The sequence below is a fragment of the Hippoglossus stenolepis genome, chromosome 1 (assembly GCF_022539355.2).
Source record: "Hippoglossus stenolepis isolate QCI-W04-F060 chromosome 1, HSTE1.2, whole genome shotgun sequence".
Lineage (NCBI taxonomy): Eukaryota > Metazoa > Chordata > Actinopteri > Pleuronectiformes > Pleuronectidae > Hippoglossus > Hippoglossus stenolepis.
Genome location: NC_061483.1, coordinates 16,989,756 through 17,008,128, shown reverse-complemented (window position 1 = coordinate 17,008,128; position 18,373 = coordinate 16,989,756). Strand labels below are relative to the sequence as shown.

Genomic DNA, 18,373 nt, shown 5'->3' with positions numbered 1-18,373 from the left:
CAGACAGACATCAGAGTGGTATCAATCTTTTCATATAACTCTTGAAAATGAAAATTTGCGACAAGACACATATTTGTAAATAAGTAAATACCCCTTTAAATGTTGGTACCCTGCAGAGGAGCATAAGCACAGCAGAGAATAAATAGGTAACTCACACTTCATTCTCTTTTTATTTAACACTTTTACCAAGTTAAGATGTTTCCAGTCCATTTCTTATTTTGAAATACATTGTGAATTTTGTTACACAATTACCCAACAAGAAAAAAAAGCTTTGTTGGCAGACCTCCTGACGTTAACAGATGAAAATGTGAAATCCCACAATGCTTATCCTACAACACCGACACCGTAAAATAGGTTCAATTTTCATTATTAATGAAAGTGGCTACAGTGCAATATATACTTTACAGGGCACGAGTGGACCCTGTGACAAGCCTATTTTACAAGCCTATTTTTGTTGAACTGTTGTGTGAACTATTACATGCATTCCATGTTGTGCTCAGTAATAAAAACCAAATCAGATAAGTCAAAACTCTTGTGTTACATGACGGCTGGAAGGAAGCAGGTAGTGTGGTAGGGATTAAAAAGAGTACTTTCTAGCAGAGCTCATATTTGAAGCCCATCTTTTGATTTGACATGTGGCAGTTACAAAAAAAACACTTCAGAGGAAACCATGACGTCACTACAGAGGAACACACACAGCGGGTGTCTAGACCAACCGTAATAACATCATGTGCCGATACCACCACATCAAAAAGGCACATGTGTTGTGTCCATCTGATGTCGACAGAGTGAAAGACGTCCGCCTTTTAACGCAGACATGAAATCTTAAACTTCAATTTTTTTGCAGAGCCTGATTTCGTATATACTGTCAGTGCTATATATGTTGTCCAATATGCAGCAATATGAAACGTATCACAGGATGATGATGCTTTGGGAAATTTACAAATAGTGTTTTATCAATATACAACTTATTTACTCTCTAGAATCATTATCAACTTTGACCACAAAAATCCAATATTTTTTAAAAACTGAACTGTCTCTATTCATCCATTTTACCCATTGACAAACTGTCATGGTTTGAAGCTGTGATAGATTTCACTCTGGAAAATTTAGTGAGTGAGGTCAAAGCATTTTAGTAAAATGTTCTCATCTTTTTACATTCCATAGTTACCTTTGTGTCATCAAATGGAATACATTTAAAATGGTCAGAAAGTCTTCTTAAAGTGAATTCCTTTTTTCATTATTCCTGTCTTTGACATCCCTACTTAAGCAGTACGTTCACCCAGTCTCCTACTGTTTCCTCTGAGTAGCTCCCCTGGGGTTGTTGGGGGCTAAGTGCATCACTCAAAGGCGGCTTGAGAATAGTTGCTTAGATTTTATTGACTGGCTTGGAAATTCAAGGCAGAAATCTACTGGTCTAAAGCTGCTTGGGAAAAAAACTGTGTAATTGAGTGTGGGTGTGATTGTACCTATCTTAAATACATTTTTCAACTGTGATCAGTGCGAAAGCTGAAGGGGTGTGAAAACCTTCTAATGCCATCACGTAAATGTCTTTGAAAATGATCTTATGTTGAGTGATACACAAGTCAACATCTTTTCTCTGCTACTTCCCTTCCATTGCGACCAGGGGATGTGAAGCTCTTGCTGATATTGTTTTGATGTATACCGTCGCATACTTTGCAAGAGGCAGGGAGTAACCTGAGGTCCAAAGGTGGTGAGGAGATTCATCTCAGCAGGGCAGTGAGATAAAATGCTTTCATGACACCTGCTGGTGTAGTGTTCTGCTAGCCAGACTCTGTTCCTTTTCTCCTGCATCATATCATCCATCATCCCAGCGGTAGGTGCACAAAGCACAGCCACTCTCCATTTGTCAGTGCCCATCAGAAGTGGTTACATTCTCATTATGTGCCTGCCGACGCTTTTGAAGACTGAAATAAACTCGGGCTGTGGCGAGAAAACCTCACAAAGGATCAAATGCAGCCTACCACCTGAGCATGATTAAGAAGCCAAGATTTGAGAGGGATTACATCAATGTGTGTCCGTTCATCATGCACTTCATCCCCAGTGTTCCGTCTTTGTTGTGTACTGTGTCTTGATTTTTATTTTTTTACTTGTCTTTAATTGAATGGAGAGCTCGTGGAGAACAGACGGTTGTCACTGCTGATACTTTGGAAGAAAAAGGAAAAGAGAGAAGGTGAGGAGGTAGGAAAAGGGAAGGTGGTAAGTGATTGGGTAAGTATGACAGTATTTCTCAGCCTGTCAATGAGGCATGCAAAGTCAAAATAAAGCAAACCACGAGACACATGAAGAAGTCATTGCTCTCCTGTATTGTTGTTTATTTTTTCCTTACACCCTCTTGTGATTTTCAGACTAGTTGTAATATAACTTGTAAGGCTTTAAATGGGCAAAGTTGGGTGAAGTCCAGCTTTTGAATTCCACACTAAATCACCATTTTGTTAATACAGGGCTTCACAATGCAGGGCTGATTTTAGGAGCTGTAAATTTCTGAAACACAGCCAAATGTACTCTGAAACACTTCATAATTTATACTTGACGACTCCGGACACTTCCTGTGATGGAGAGCACTTGGTCATGATGATGAGTATAGAAGTTGAACTCTGATTGCTCATTCTAATTTAAGAAGTATAAAGATGATGGATGTGTTGAGTATGTGTGAACTAGTATGTGAGTGAAAAGGGATAATAAGTAGAGAAAAACCAAAGAGAAGACATTTTATCCAAAATTCACAGAAAACCTATTCAAGTGGAGCATTTGTTGCTTTCCAGGTGTTTGATATCAACAATAATTCAAATTCATCTGACATTTTTTTATTATAAAACTAATTAAATAGTTCAACTGTGTTCATAGAATAAACACCCTAAAAACCCAGCTCTCTTCCCAAAACCTCAAGATCGAATCATTCAGAAAGAAAACTGAGTAAGGGATCAGTCACAATTGAGTTTCAGATAAGGTGCTTTGGGAAATCACAAGTGTTTTCCTCAATACTCCACCAACAATGTGGAGGATATTCAGCTGGCGAAAGTGAAACCATATGAGTGACATGGCAATCATATGGGAGTATAGTTAGTGCAACCTCTGTGGAACTGTTTGGTTGACACAATGTGAGCTTTGACGCCATCAGACGACTCAAGGCCTTTGTGTGGTTGGATAATGATGGTTACTCTGATATAATATGAATGCAATGTATTGTGTGTATCCTGCAATGTTCAGAGAGGATCATTTCGTCCAAATGGATGTTCTGCTCAAATTCAGAACCAGTTCCATCCTGAATAATGCCACATGCTTTTTGTTTTTACTTGCAGCATAGTACTCACACATAGTATATCACACAGATTATTTTACGTTAATACCAAGCATTAGATGTTATTAATGTCTGGTCCGAAGTCTATCCCTATCAAGCATTAAGGGATAGTCAGGTCAATTAGAGCATTAGAGAGTATTGACTGAGTATAGTCAGTATGTTCTCTGTACAAAATGTTCTGCTAAATGTATGGATCACAACTGTACATAATGTAATCTATAGATAATATGTAACGTTGTTGTAAAACAGTTGATACTGAGTAACAAGTAATGATGTTTCAATGCTGTTCTCCATTTCTAACATGACCTGCTAGATAAAAAGTCAGGGGATCACCAAAGTCTGTAGGCTTCATTCTAAGGGAGGACATGAATGCATGCACCGAACTTCATCATTGTCCATCCAGTGGTTGTTGACACATGCAACTGAAAACCACAGATGTGAACCTCATGGTGGCACTAGAGGAGGAGATTCCTTTGGGATCAGCAGTCAGAGGGCTCCATCCTCTGGGGAGCATGAAGGTTTGTATAGAGTGTTATGGAAATCCATTCAGTAGCTGCTTTTTTTTAGTCTGGAACAAAGTGCTGGACTGACTGTCATAACCACTTCTAGAAACATGCAGTTGTAATGTCAACAAATTTAAACGCGATAGCATAGTATACAGTGTCAGGCCATGTTATATTGCTTTCACAACAGCTTTATTAGTTTCATGCAGGTTCAGCACAGCATGCGAGACATGGAAAAACATGTTTTTTTGCTGTTCAGGCAATTCAATTTTATTTGTACTTTACATAGTGAGGTTGAGACCTTAAAATCTTAGAGAAACCCAACAGTTCCCACTTGTCTGACATTTTCACTGATTTCTAATGGTAAACTATATGGATTTTGATGAAAAAAAAATTATATTTTGGGGACTGATATCTATGAGTGTTTGCAATTTGGTGTGTCTTCATTTAATTGAAGGGCGCTTGTGGGCCTTGGTAAAAGATACTGAGATAGATCGATATTATCTAAGTGTACTAAATGTATGTGAAATCTCAATGCGTTGATAATGACAGTACAGCATTTTCTATTTATTTCCAACTAGTTTATGAATGCAACTAATAGGCATATATCTTGTTATCTTGATATATAGATGCTACTGATGTGTTAAATCAGGTGGATGCTCACATACTGACATCACATCCCTGTGCATATGTTGACATTTCATCAGTTGACGTTTGTGCACCAGGAAAACATTGAGCAAAGCAGTCACCCGGCAGCAGATGAGTTCAACACTGTCATGTGACTAAGGCTTGTTTGATTAGTCACCAAGACAACCATTTAGCAAGCTTTATTAATTCATTTGTGTGCGTGTGTGTGTGTATATATATATATATACATATATCTTGGCCATTTTGAGCATATAGACTTTACAGAGTGAGGACATTTTGACAGGTCCCCGCTTTTTCAAAGGGCTGTTAGCGTTAGGATCAGGTTTAGGGTTCAGAAATTCGGTTGTGATCGTTAAAGTAAGGTTAAGGGGCTTGGGAATGCATTGTGCCAACTGGTGTGCTCACTAAGATAGAAGTACAAGAATGTCTGTGTGTTTGTGTGTGTTTGTCTTTCTTAGGGCACTTGAATGATGACACACACACTGATTTCAGCCCTGTCTCGTTGCCCCCACCTCTCCTAGGAATGTTGGTGTGTGTGTGTGTGTGTTCTCAGTCTGTTGGTTCAGAGTCCCGTTCACTTTGTGGCTTTGTGAATAGCTGTGTCCCTGGAGACAGACCCACACCGCTCAGTCCTCTCTCCCCGGACCCCTGCTACCCTGTTCAGTGTGACCAGCTGCGCGCACGGTGCAGTTGTCGGAGAGTGACTGCACAGCAGCACATCCCGGTCAGCCAGTCCTCCTCCTCTTCTTCCTCCTCTCTCTCTCTCTCTCTCTCTCTCTCTCTCTCTCTCTCTCTCTCTCTCTCTCTCTCTCTCTCTCTATTTCATTCCCACCAGGATGGATCTACCCTCATAGCACAAGTCTACTTCAGCAGTTGGCAACTTGTTTCCTCGTTCAGAAGTGAAGCAGGAGCTGAACAACACGTTTCTCCTCCACCTCTGACAAGGATTTTTTCCCCCCACCTCCGCGCATCAGCCCCGGCTGTCGGAGACCTACAGCGATGACACCAACCGGGCTCCATCCACGCGTTCTGCTCCTGCTCTGCTTCGTCTCCGGCACAGCGTGCAATATGTTTGCGTTCACCGAGGAGCCCTCTGAAAGAGTCGGGAAGGCGGACGGCTACTGTAGTCGGATATTACGGGCTCAGGGCAATCGGAAAGAGGACAACAACGAGTTTCGCCTCCGCGTTGAAGGAGACCCCGAGAACTATCAGCCGGGGAGCACATACGGAGGTTGGTGTTTGTCTGGCAGATTTACGCGCAGTGCTTTGGCTGGCACTTGGTGCGCATTGTCAAATACGCACTAGTCCGGGGACACCAGGCTGTGCAAACTCCAAATAAGTTTCAACAGAGGCTGCTTTTGACCTATGAAAAATGGAACTTTAGTTCAGAGTAATTGCTTTTTAACAATTGAAAGTCAAATGGGACAGTAATGTCTAATCTTGAAATTTCATAACCCAAATTTAGCCTTTTAAAAGGGCCTATCCTTTATGGCATTTTTGTTTTATTTAGCTAAACCTTTATACCACAACTTGCACTGGCCAGTTGCTCAGTGAATGTCAAAGGCTTCTGGTTCCTACCTAGGTTTTTTCTTTCTGATTCTTTTTAATCACATAGGCTATATTTTATATTATCCAAATAGTAAGATAGTGTTAACTCGAACTGGGGTCTTAATGAAAACCTATTACATACAACAGGAATGAGTAATTTTGTTAAAGACTTATTTCAAGATGCTGAGAAAGTTATCAAGTGCACCAAATAAAATTTTCTCTAAAGTAGAATGAACAGTAATTTGTATGGTCTGCTGGATTGTAGAGTGAACAAAACCCTATCTTAAGCATCTTGTAGGCAAGAAATAACTGCAAAGCTGAGAATGAGTCATTATAATTGCTGTTATCTAAGCTACATCCTCGAGAATAGGTGAAATGTTTGATGTTTAAAAACAGGGCTTTATCAGAACATTTTACACTTGTATCCATCAGAGCTCCAAAACATGTAGAGTCATTTCTAAAGGCAACACTTCTCAGGCAGGCAGGTAGCGAGGCCCATTTTTTGCCTCCTGTTTGGAATGGTAATTGCAGTTGAGGTTTTATCTGTGTTGATAGTGGCTGTCTCTTTTGTTTGCTCCCATCTAGTGACTGTGAGCGCATCCAGCCCCTCCTACTTCAGAGGGTTCATCCTTATAGCCCTGAAGGAGGGCACAGTAGGAGACAGGGACGAGGACTACGTTGGAAATTTCCAGGTGAGGCAGTGCTGAAGATATCAATACTGATATTGTCCGGAAGAAAACCCCCAATTAAGACAGTTCCCGTAGATGGGAATGAATTATCCGCCCCTTATTACAGTTTGACACACCTTTAGTTGAACCCTGGTATTTAATATCCATCCTTTATATCGGGTGATATAATACATTTGAATTTATGACTTAGCACAGTTCATTTCAATACCATCCTTCCTCTGGACTCCAGCACAAGCACTGTGCAAGAAGAAGTGTGCCAAAACAACAAATAGAGACAGATCTTACATTAGCTTGGGGGAGGGGGGTGGGCCCTTTTTTTTTTTTATGTGCACAGCCTTCCTGTGTTCACATGTCAAGGTGTTATTTTTCTCACCTCACCTCCTCTAATCGACTTGATATAGCATATGAAAAGAGCATACTCTCAGCTCAGCTCCATGTAGCTGTGTGTGCTCTGCCGGGCTGCGAAAGTACTTGAGGAGTTGTGCTCTCACAGGCAGACGTGCAGTTCATGGATGAAGGAAGTGTACAGTTGGTGGTAAGGGGCTAATTTGCATTGTATAGAGAGAGGTCCAACTGGAGTACTAAGGGCGAGAGAGAGAGAGAAGGGAGCAAGGCTGAGAGTGCGAAAGGAAGAGAGAGAGAGAGAGAGAGAGAAGGCAAGGAAACTGGTGCTGTTACGCACATGTGATCGCGGCCAAATATGTGAGGTCTTTTGTAATTGTAATGCAGTGTGAGGAGCTGACTGGTGGAGAGAAGGAGAAGCTTGGTGATATGTGTGTGAGCGCAGAGAGGAGGGATAACAATCATGTACTACAAAGATAAATGCAATTCACTGATTTTATTACGCATACAGTACAAGTTAATGTCCGTATATTCCATTAGAACACAATGACAGTAGAACTACAATGTAATGTGAAAAAGAATCTATGAACCCTAAACTTTATTTTACATTCATAACCTTTAAATTCATTCCTCTCCACTGATTCTTGTTCTGCTCTCATGCCTTTTAGCTCACTGTGTCCTGCCAATGCTTCTTCCATCCAAGTCAAAGCTGCAGTTTCCAGATATTCATAGAGCTTACAGTGCACACGATGACATCCTGTTTTCAATAGAATTTTGAAAGAACTGAGAAACTGAGGAACATCTTTTAGCTTTGTCAAGTTCTGAAGTATTTGATTTACTTGAATGTAGTGAACAACAGTAAAGATAGTGTATTCCAAATAGGAAAAAGAAAGGCACACATATAGGCAGCTGGTTTTAGCCCATGAGCCAAATGACTGTACCTTCCCAGGACTTGAAATCATATGTTTCCTAGAGTAGACCCAGTAAAGGACCAGTAGTTAAATGGGTTTAACATGTGTGTCGTTCTCTTTTTCAGAATCTTGTGAACCCGTGGGTTTCAGTTGCTTCCCACATAAACCCATTATTTTATTGAACCTGTAGTGTACAGTACATGGGAAGGTTTGACGAGCACCCCTCAGGCTACCCTGATCACAGTTATTGCCATGCTGGCACTCTCTGTGAACCTGAGCCTTGAATATGGGAGGACATAAAAAACAGGAACACTTTATTTTGTCCTGCGTGCACCTCACATCTCATTACCCAGTGTTAGCACCGGCAAGGCTTTCTCTGTTTTATTTGTCCTTGCAATTGATTTCATGCTGTTGTTATTTAGTGCTAGCCTTGAGCGTGATCCCCAGCCATACGGCGGTGCTTGGTATGGTGTGACAGGGCGCTAAACGTCCGGAGGCAGAGGGGAGACCCTACATCATTTAGTCACGTTAAGTCACTTTGCTCCAAACATGGATGAGAAACGATGAGAAAGAGTGTGAGGTGCACACAAAAAGTTGTGATGGATAGATCCGTGAGCCTTTAGAAGTTAAGCATCAAAAGTAAAAAGAATGGATTTGTCATCACCAGGGTTTTGCCTTTGCCTGTCTCCTGCCTGGTTTGAAGAAGTTGAAGGTCTCTTTTGCAGCTGCAGATGGTCACCTGTCTAGTTTATAAGCAGCATGCGACAGTGTAGTAAAAATAAACTGCTGTCCATGGAGATATCCCTCTATCATCACCTGTTCCGTTAGTCTTTCATGTTTCAGTTTTCTTTTAAGTCCAAACACACACGGACACATAGACACATGCACGCATGCATGGGCGCACACACACACACACACACACACACACACACACACACACACACACACACACACACACACACACACACACACACACACACACACACACTTCCTCCATTCTGAAAGAGCTCTGGGTGGGCCGGCCTCCAGGCATTGAGAGAATAGAAAGAGAAAAGAAGCTGCAACAGAAGACGTCTGGCTTTATTTAACATACAGCTCATTTGAAATCTGCTGGTGTGCTACATCTCAGCCGTCTCAGGACAGCTCCCACTTGATGAAAAGCACTTTTATTGAGCTCTCTGGGGAGGTCAGCTGCCTCTGTGTTCGTGTGTGTGTGCATGCGTGCGTTTGTTGGGAGGATGGTAAACCAGCAGTGCCGGTGATGTCTGATGAGACATTACCTCTCAGCAGGGTGCGGCGGTGGAACCAGAAAAGGCAAATTGTTACGTGATATGTGAGGGGAGAAATCCACTTGAGAGCTAAATACTACATAATCGCAGACTCAGCAGACATCATGAGTGTATTATCCTCCCACAAAGATGATCTGATACTCGGACAACTAAGAAGTCTGACACAATTTATTGTCTGGTTCTCTGGGCAGAACTAAACAAGTTATTATTTATAGAGAAAAGGTGACGAAACAAAAACTTGTTTCGTCACCTTTTCTCTCATTTTTCTTACAGCCGATCTGTCTATTTGTAGATAAGAAAACTTAGAATTGGACACGTACAAGAAGAAAAGGCTCTTGGGTCATTTTGAAGCAAATCGGTTGCTTTCTTCTGCAGATGGACCTTAGTGCGTTCCCACGAGACCTCACTGGTTTTAACATATGTTGCAGTCCAGTCAGGCCAGGCTGTTAGAAACCATGGGAACACGGAAGAGGGGGTGGGTATAATCCGTCAAACAGAGATAGGTTTAATGCACACACACACAGACACATCCGTCGTACTTTTCACTGACTAACACACGGACACACATACAGAGGCACGCACATCCCCACACAATCCACTTTCAGAAGGAACTCATTCATAACATTGTATGACAAAGGAAATTCTCTGCTGACAGCTTTATGGAGTGAGAAAGTTCCCCGTCTTTACTGTGTCACTTCCTATCAAACAGATCCTTGGTTTCTGGGCAGTGAATATTCTCTCCCTGGCAGCAACCTACTCCACGAACTTTCTGTCCAGTTCAAATCAATGAGACGCTCAGTATCTCAGCTGGGCACCTGAGTGGAGAGGGCAGCATCTGGACGCTTCAGTTTGACCCAAAGTATTCAAAGTCTTTCTGTATGTTGTTTACAGCACTAGTGTGATGTCCAAAAATGTGGGTGCTAACTTTCTAATTGATCTAGGTATTGATGATTTTATTTTAATTGACTTTATTTCACCGGTATTGCTTTCCCCTGAGACTTTTTCATGTGTCTTCCAGCTGCAGTTAGATGCCAAGTTGTGCTCACGAGGCTGACAATATGGAAAGTGGCCAAAGAGGGCCATGTGTCATCCATTCACTACACTGGGTTTATCGCCTTGCTGTTTGCCGTTAAATGTCTGAACCATGTCTATTAGACTGTGCTGGAAGGTCTGAAGAAGCCTGTGCCTGTGTTTCCAATACAATGACAATGACAGTGATTCACAAGGACTTCCAGCCACAACCATCCGACAACTGACTTCTTTCTATTTCTCTCACTGTGGTTCACAACCATTTTGGCTCACGAACCCACTGTGACATCTTGTCAAAAGCTACATGAATCTGAGTGCTTTTCCCGATATACTTTCATTCTGTTTTATTTTAACAAGACAAGAAATTGTAAAACTACAGGACTTTAATGTAGTTTCATAAGAAATCATTGCCGAATATCAAAATGAGCCAATTAACTTTTATTCAGCTGAACTGTTTTTTTCTTCTTTCCTCCCGTTAATCATCTCACTACCTATCAGATTTATTTACAGACACAACTACAGGGCTTCCAACCCAGAGGATGGGAACTTCCACTTTAATATTCACACAAATACACTTGCAGATGTTTGAATCACCGATACGTGACACGTCTCTTCATGTCAAGTGAATAGCTATCAGGGGTTGTAACAGCGTTAAACTGCTGAAAGCCACACATGGTTTAAGACTATAATGTGATTTATATCTATCATAACTGTAATTTACAATAATTACTTCATCCTCAGCTTTTAAATGTTTTCTTTGTCCTTGATGTGTCCTGAAAATGTGCAATTATTGTCAGTGTCAGCTGCTAAGATCTTTCAAGTGCTCTCTCTAATATGTGTGTGTGTGTGTGTGTTCATGCTTTACAGATAATTGATGAGGAGGAAACACAATTCATGACCAACTGCCCCCCTGCAGTGACAGAGAGCACTCCTCGCAGACGCACCAGCATCCAGGTGTTTTGGACGGCTCCCTCGAGTGGCTCCGGCTGTGTCCTCCTCAAGTATGTAACTGTAAACACAAATTGATTCTGAGCCTGTGCCAGCAGAGGCGATAAGAGATGCACTACATCCCTTTCGACGGAGGGTTAATTCATAAAATATACTTTTTATTTTGGATAAATGGGTCCTTGCACTCTGTGAACTTTAAGTCGTTATTTGAAAAGAGGTCTGGTAATGTGTAGAGAAGGGCTGACCCTTTCTATCAGACTCTTGGATTACATTTGTACATCTTGCACCACTGCCTTCAGATCAATGGAGGAAACAAGATACAAGCTTAATCTTAAAGTCCATTTTTACCACAGATTAGGCAGATTAGATTCGTGATTGACTCCTGCTGAACTATAAATATACTTTTTTTCTACCTTTCTATTAGCCAAGAGCATGTCTACTAAATTCAGTATTGCATATTAATATATTTCCTAGGGGACTATTGTTTGAGTTAAGCTTTGTTATAAGTTTGTTTTGGTGGTGCAGAAAAAAAACGTTTCATTAACATAAAAGTGTCTGGTATTCTCCCTGGGAAACATCATGGCAGTTTCCAGTGTCCTGCTCCAACCGTGGTAAACTTAAGACCAACAATGAAGTTGATTTGACTTCATTGAGCAATGAGGGGAAATGATTATTGTGTAATCCAAATAGATGAAATTGTCAAAAATAGAGGAAGCTGGCTTTAAATTTCCATGTAGTTCTTCTCAAGCAGAACGAAAAATAAAAATGGACAAGCAAAGAAACGTGATAGATGCAGTCATTTAAATTCAATATGTGTAGCTCTCTGTTCATAGCAGTGTTCTAATAATTATTGTAGTGATGTGATAAGCTTAATAACTATGTTCTGATAATCTGTAATTTTCTGTTACAAGTTGTCCTATCTCGATTTCAAGTCCTTTGGCCTCCACATAATTCAATTAATTTGGAGAGAAACTCAGTCACTGTGTTGGAGTGTTGGTTGATGGACATTGAACATTTTATACAGTTATTAAATTTATGCTGAAGTTTTAGAACATTGTTGGTGCTATCAGTCAGTTTCAATATAAAAGGAGAGGTTGACAAAGTAGGATGTTTCTAAGCGTTTGGTTTTTAACTTTTTAATTAAATCCTTTTTAATTAAACATTTTCCAAGGACTCTGGCTTATCCCGAGTGTTAATCATTTAATGTATAGTGCTACATCACTCCGGAGTTGTGAGCTATTCTACCATTATATATAAAGTCCATGTGTACAGTAGCTCTGTTTCATTACACCCCTCCCCTGAAGCTACGCACAGTTAAATTCATAATGTATTATCAATTTTTCATTCCCACTTGGCTTCATAAACTATTCATTACCTTTATTAGTTATACAACTGACTGACACCAATCAATTCTTCTGGCGTGTGTCCTCTGGGCTTGCTCATACAGAGGTGTAGTCATGTTCAGCTGAAGACAGATCATGGACCAAATCTGTTGGGAAATGATGAAAGTACAGAACAGGTGGAGAGATACTGAGGACCTGTGACTCACGAGGCCTTCTGATCAATGCTCTATTTGACGGTTTGCATACCCAGTCGGTTTCTCTCTTGCATGGACTACATCTCTGCAAAGAAAGGTTGCATTTATTTCAGAAATGCATGTTATTAAGTGACTGTTCCAGAGTGATGTACGTTTCCCTTTTCTAAATCCCTGCACTTTCCATCTCCCTTGTCCTTATCTGTCTGGAGCATCTTCGCTGACCTGCCCTTTCTGTAACCTCTGAGCTTCCATTCACTCTGTCTGTCATTCTCTCTTTCAGCTCCTCACTTTCTCCTCCCCTCGTTTTTATCCCCCTCCTCTTGGTTTTCACCGTGGTGCTGCAGTTTTTTTGCACAGCAGATAATGTCTTACTTCACGTCTGCTCTCCTCCATAGAGACCAGTGGTATGGTGGCAGGATTGTATTCAGCTACAAACGCATGGATAGAGGAGAAAGTTGAAAGCACGACAGAGTGCATGGTCTAGAAAGAGATACTTGAAAGAGCAGAGATGTGGCTGTAATGCCATTGCACAGACAATGGTGGAGGGAGAGAACAAGGAGCTTGAAGTTCAAAAGCGATGCCTCTGAAAATCAGGATTACAGGCAGGGAGTGGGTCCCGCTCTTCCCTGTACCTGACAGTCATAAAGATGACACGGTTTTTATATGCCTCAGCGCTGCGATACAGCACTTTTAATAAAGTCTTATTGATTTAAGTGGAGGAACTCTTGTAACTACTTGAAAGGTTCAGGGCTCTTTATCCCCCGGCATATAATGTGGGGATACACTGATCAATATGTCTGTTCATCCGTGTGTCTGTCCATCTTTAATCATTTAGTTTCCAAAGCAGAACTTCATTCTTTTTGATATTTGGGGTTTATTTTTTCTTTCATTGACTGAGAGATGTTTTGTTTCTTGAGAAAAACTCAAAAACCGTGTGATTTTTAATAAATAGGAAACTTTACAGTTATATTAATGATGTAGTGAAATGCTGCCTTGATATTCACCAACAGGAAGATACCACACAGCGGAGTTCTGTTTACAGGGGTATGAAGGGATTAACTTGTTATCTCTGGCACTGAATTACAGAATCAGTCAATACTTGACACCTGTGAACTAACTGTTGAACAGGCTGTTGAACTCTATCAACACTTCATATGCTCTTGTTATTGCTGATATTAACTCATAATTATCCTTAAAAAGAAGAGTCCTTTGTCTCTCCTGCCCGAGTACAACTGTTATAGATCATGTGTATAGCAATTTACCTCTTGACGCCATTCACTGTGGCAGCCGTGAAGTGTATTGGAGTGACCAAAAAATCTTGTGGGCAGCTCTCAGTTGTTTTTTGTAAGCCATGCCTTCTTGTATTTATGATTTATTCTCGTTTAAAATTATGTCAAAATGTTATGCGCCTTTGATGTGTACCTTTCTTCTTTTGTGTGTGTGTGTGTTTTTCTGTTCTTTATGACAGAGGGAAATATTACGACTTCAGGTAACTGTGATAGCACCGAATGATCTGCTCTTTCAAGTTTTGTTGGTGCCGTGGGGAATGTGACTCCTGTTATATGAAAACTGTTCAGAGGCAGAAACAGACTTGTGCACTACGTCTCTGTTATCATATAGTCCATAGTGGCAGTAAACAAACACACACACACACACACACACACACACACACACACACACACACACACACACACACACACACACACACACACACACACACACACACACTATACAGTCCAAGAATATGCACAGAAAGCATAAATAAATGATTGCTGAAACGTTGTATTAGCAAAGAGAGAAGGTATATGTTGTTTTTCTATTTTCATTTTAGAAACGCTCGATCGCTACCCTTTAGTCTGCCCTCCTCTGAGCAATCACGGTAATTTAAGAAAACACAATGTCTGTCCTTGAAATTAGACAGATGACGGACGTGTGTTCCTGTTAGAAAGCTCTTGTGACTCACATTTTGTCCCAGGAATCTTGCTCAAGTGGTTAGCTGCAGTATAATTGATGGGCAGTTGCTGTCTTTTAGATGGAAAGACTGAGCTCTGTGGTTTGGTTCCATGAAAGGTTGGTCTGTGATGACAGGGTCAGGCAAGGATGCTTGTATAAACTCCTGAACTCGGAGCACTGACTGTGAAAGTCCAATCCAGTTATTTTCAGCTTTCTCATATGCAACAACTAAACTAATGTTTAGTGAAGGTTACCTGGTTAAATCTACCTTTCTGGCTCTTCTGTCATTTTCTCCTCTTCCCCCCTCTCCCTCTCATGTTGAGATGTGGCTGCAGCTGCATAGTGTTCAACGTCTGAATGAATCTCGTTTCTAGATTTTACCAATTTAAGGAAAGTATCAATCATTATATGGTGACGTGTTTGTTGTGGTGCTGGTGGTCACAAACAAATCAATGAGAAGAGAAAAATGTGTTCCATTCATGGTGACATTGTAGCGGGTCAGAGGACGTCAGCTGATCTATTTCTGATCTGAGTGCGTTCACACCTGTACTTAGAGCTGTCCACTTGAGATTGGAACACAAACATCACACGTTAACACCAGGTGTGTACGAGGTCTTATGTTCAGGCCAATACTTTTCTGATCGGTTTAGACACACGAGCTGTAAAACTTGGGCCTAGGCATTATTGCTCTGCAGTTTTATAATGGTATGAGAACCCTCGTCAATACCCAGCCTGCACAGAGCATGTCAAGCCTGCAAGCAGCCAAACTATCAATTTTTATTGCAGTTTTGTTTTGACTTGTTATACAGCTTGTTGCTGTTGCATGTAACAAGGCTTTTGTTATTTGATTCAAAATAGTAAATTACTTACCACAAAAATGTCTTTTTCGACCTTGCTAATTTAATCTCTCTAATTTAATCTCTCTGTCTTTGTTTCACAAATGATTTTCACAGTCAAAGCAGAACTTCCAAGGTTGCAGGTTTAACAATGATGGACTTTTCTTTGATGTTTTCACTGGCTTCCATTCTAAATCAGATGTTTAGCTTTATTTGGAAATGAACTAAAATAATTGGCTTCCTTTCTGCTCACCAGGGGCCACTTAATGATAAAATCTTGCTCGATCTGCAGTTGTGCAATGACGAAAAGGGGAAAGTCAGGAGCTATTCTCACAGAATGAATCATTGTGGTTGGCCACATCCTGGTTGTTCCCCACAGAGTAAGTCATATCAGAATGTAATCCATATATTGCGGTCACCATCGCTGCCTCTATCTTTTATCTTTCCATTTGTAGGTGGGAAGCAATTTATTTGTCATCTCCCTCTGGCTTGCGATATGGAGGGTAGTGCAATGTGTTTTGATGGGCTGTCTGAGTGACACAGTGTATCAGTGATCAGATGAATGTCACAACCTCGCGTCGCTGTCAGAACCTGTTTATTTATGTCAGCATAATGATAGGACAGATCAAGGAGGACTTCAGGACACCATAGACAAGCCGGTCCATAGATATTAAATGTAAACACATTTGCTTTTGTGCAGTGATTTTTTTTATGTGCTGTCTCTTTGTAAATTCTGTCTGCAGCAGGAGCAGATGGACCAAAATGAATTAATTTAATCTCTGGTTGTCGCAGGAGCTGATAGAAGGAAATGAAAATTATTTAATCTTTGGTTGTAGTAAGAGCAGGTAGAACCAAATGAGAATTTGTTTTCTTAGTTAACACATCTTTAACATAGAAACAGAAAGTGTCGGAGAAAATCTATCTCACTCTTTTATTACATTTTTTTTTTACTTCTGTTTTTTTGTATTCTTTCACACACAGAGATATAAATACACACACACACACACACACTCTCTCAAATCAGTGCACTCTTGGGCTGATTGGGATCGACGGTGGTGTGGATCCGGCGAAGTGAGATAGAATTTAAATTGGATGTTAAATAAGCATTACTCTACTTGATTGTCTGGCCAGCCCAGGAAAGTGGGCAAGCAGCGAGGCAGTGTGCTCCGCTCTTGCAGAGAGATATGTGAAATTGGGGTGAGATTGAATTAAAGCGTGAACAATTAGAGATGTGCGGGTGGTGTCGCTTACCTTGAATCGTTTCATCCATGTTACGAGAGGCCCTTTAGGACATAAATCACACTTGGTCCCACGCCACCATCATAATTTTACATGTACAAATGTGACACACAATAGTGATATGCATGAGAAAAGGTCATTTGTGAGTAAAATATTAAAAAAAAAGTATTTTGAGTGGAACTGGATTTATAGTGTGTCCAATTTAGATAGATGATGTTTGTGGGAGAGTATAGAAGCCTGTGTTAAAAAGTATAATGTGTGTTTCACAGTGAGAATGATTTTCATGTGCTGGAGAATAGTGACATGAATGTGGGTTGAACTTTAAGTCAGATTGTTTAACTTAAAAATAAGGAAATTTTGGCCTCTTGGAATTAAAGCCTATGTCTGCTCTATGGCAGTGCTGATAATATGTTGAAAAGTTAAATGGAGGAGCATTTATCTCAAGATGGTGCGTTGATCTTAAAATCATGTATCCGTAAATCATGCAGGTTTTTTTTACTTTTATTCTGTATTCTATAATTTCATGTTGTTCTCTCACACATGTGGTATGCTGCAATGGGAGAATATATTTAGTGTATATTAAGTATAGGGATTTGTGTTTGGGTAGAGGGCTGTGTAGAGATTGGTTGGTGGTGATTTTACAAGATTGCAAACAGTCATAAACATGATTTATGACCTAAATGGCCTCTCATTATTGAGAGAGAATCACCTCTGTGGACTGGGATTTAAGTCCATCCTGTTCCTCGGCTCATTGTACAGGATATTACCTGCCCTGAGCAGCTCTGTGAGAAACAGGACTTTTTTTGCGATGATAACCTCCTGTTTGTTTTTTGTTTTGTAGAAGGCCGATTCTCTGATCTTTTGTTATTTCCCTGTCTGTCCATCTCTGTCACACACCTCTTTCATTTAAAGGCCAAATGAAGCCTAGAGGTACAAAGAGAAGAGTGGTGTGGTGTGTCATTCACTGTTACCATGGTGATTAGCACAAATACCTTTAACCACACCAATTAATCATCATTCATAATTTGCCTCATGCGCGAACCACTCATACAAGCACATTCATTGTGCCACGTACAAGTAGCACTATCTTTTTCTGGGCAGCCGCCTCCGTCTCACTCAGACTCACCCAGGGACAGACTCCACAGCTGCCTGTCCCCATCACAGACATCCTTAACAAGTTGATGGGACAACTTACTGTAATGATTTTACCCCAGAGAGCAGTGTGACGGACAAAAGATGAATTAATGCTCAACTTGAAAAATCTCAGTTGACTGCGGAGACTGGTGTTTTAATGATTGACTTTCAGGAGGCAGCGCATGAACAGTTGGCTTTCATAAGCTGAAATGAACAGCATGAAACAACATGAGTGAATCTGACTTGAATACTCGCCTGAGAAAACTTACAGAGAAAAATAACGTTTTATGAAAGAATATGAAAATGTTCTCGTGTTCAAACATGTAGTTCACTGTTCTGATAATGTTAAGATGCAGAATGTAAAGAATTACCCCAAATAAAATAAAGCATCACTTATATGTTCTAAAAGCCAGTTAGGGGAAATGTATGGGGTCCACTGTCCAAG

The 18,373-nt window shown here is 40.6% G+C and overlaps 1 protein-coding gene across 1 annotated transcript in view; it reads left to right on the top strand.

Annotated features, from left to right (window-relative positions):
- The first annotated feature begins 5,058 nt into the window (after positions 1–5,058).
- The window catches only part of spon1a (spondin 1a), a 65,056-nt gene continuing 51,741 nt past the window's right edge, over positions 5,059–18,373 (top strand). Inside the window, exons 1-3 of the mRNA XM_035151232.2 lie at positions 5,059–5,704; positions 6,607–6,713; positions 11,149–11,282. Coding sequence (XP_035007123.1) covers positions 5,473–5,704; positions 6,607–6,713; positions 11,149–11,282 — 473 coding nt within the window. The 5' untranslated portion in view covers positions 5,059–5,472. The remainder of the gene's footprint in view (positions 5,705–6,606; positions 6,714–11,148; positions 11,283–18,373) is intronic.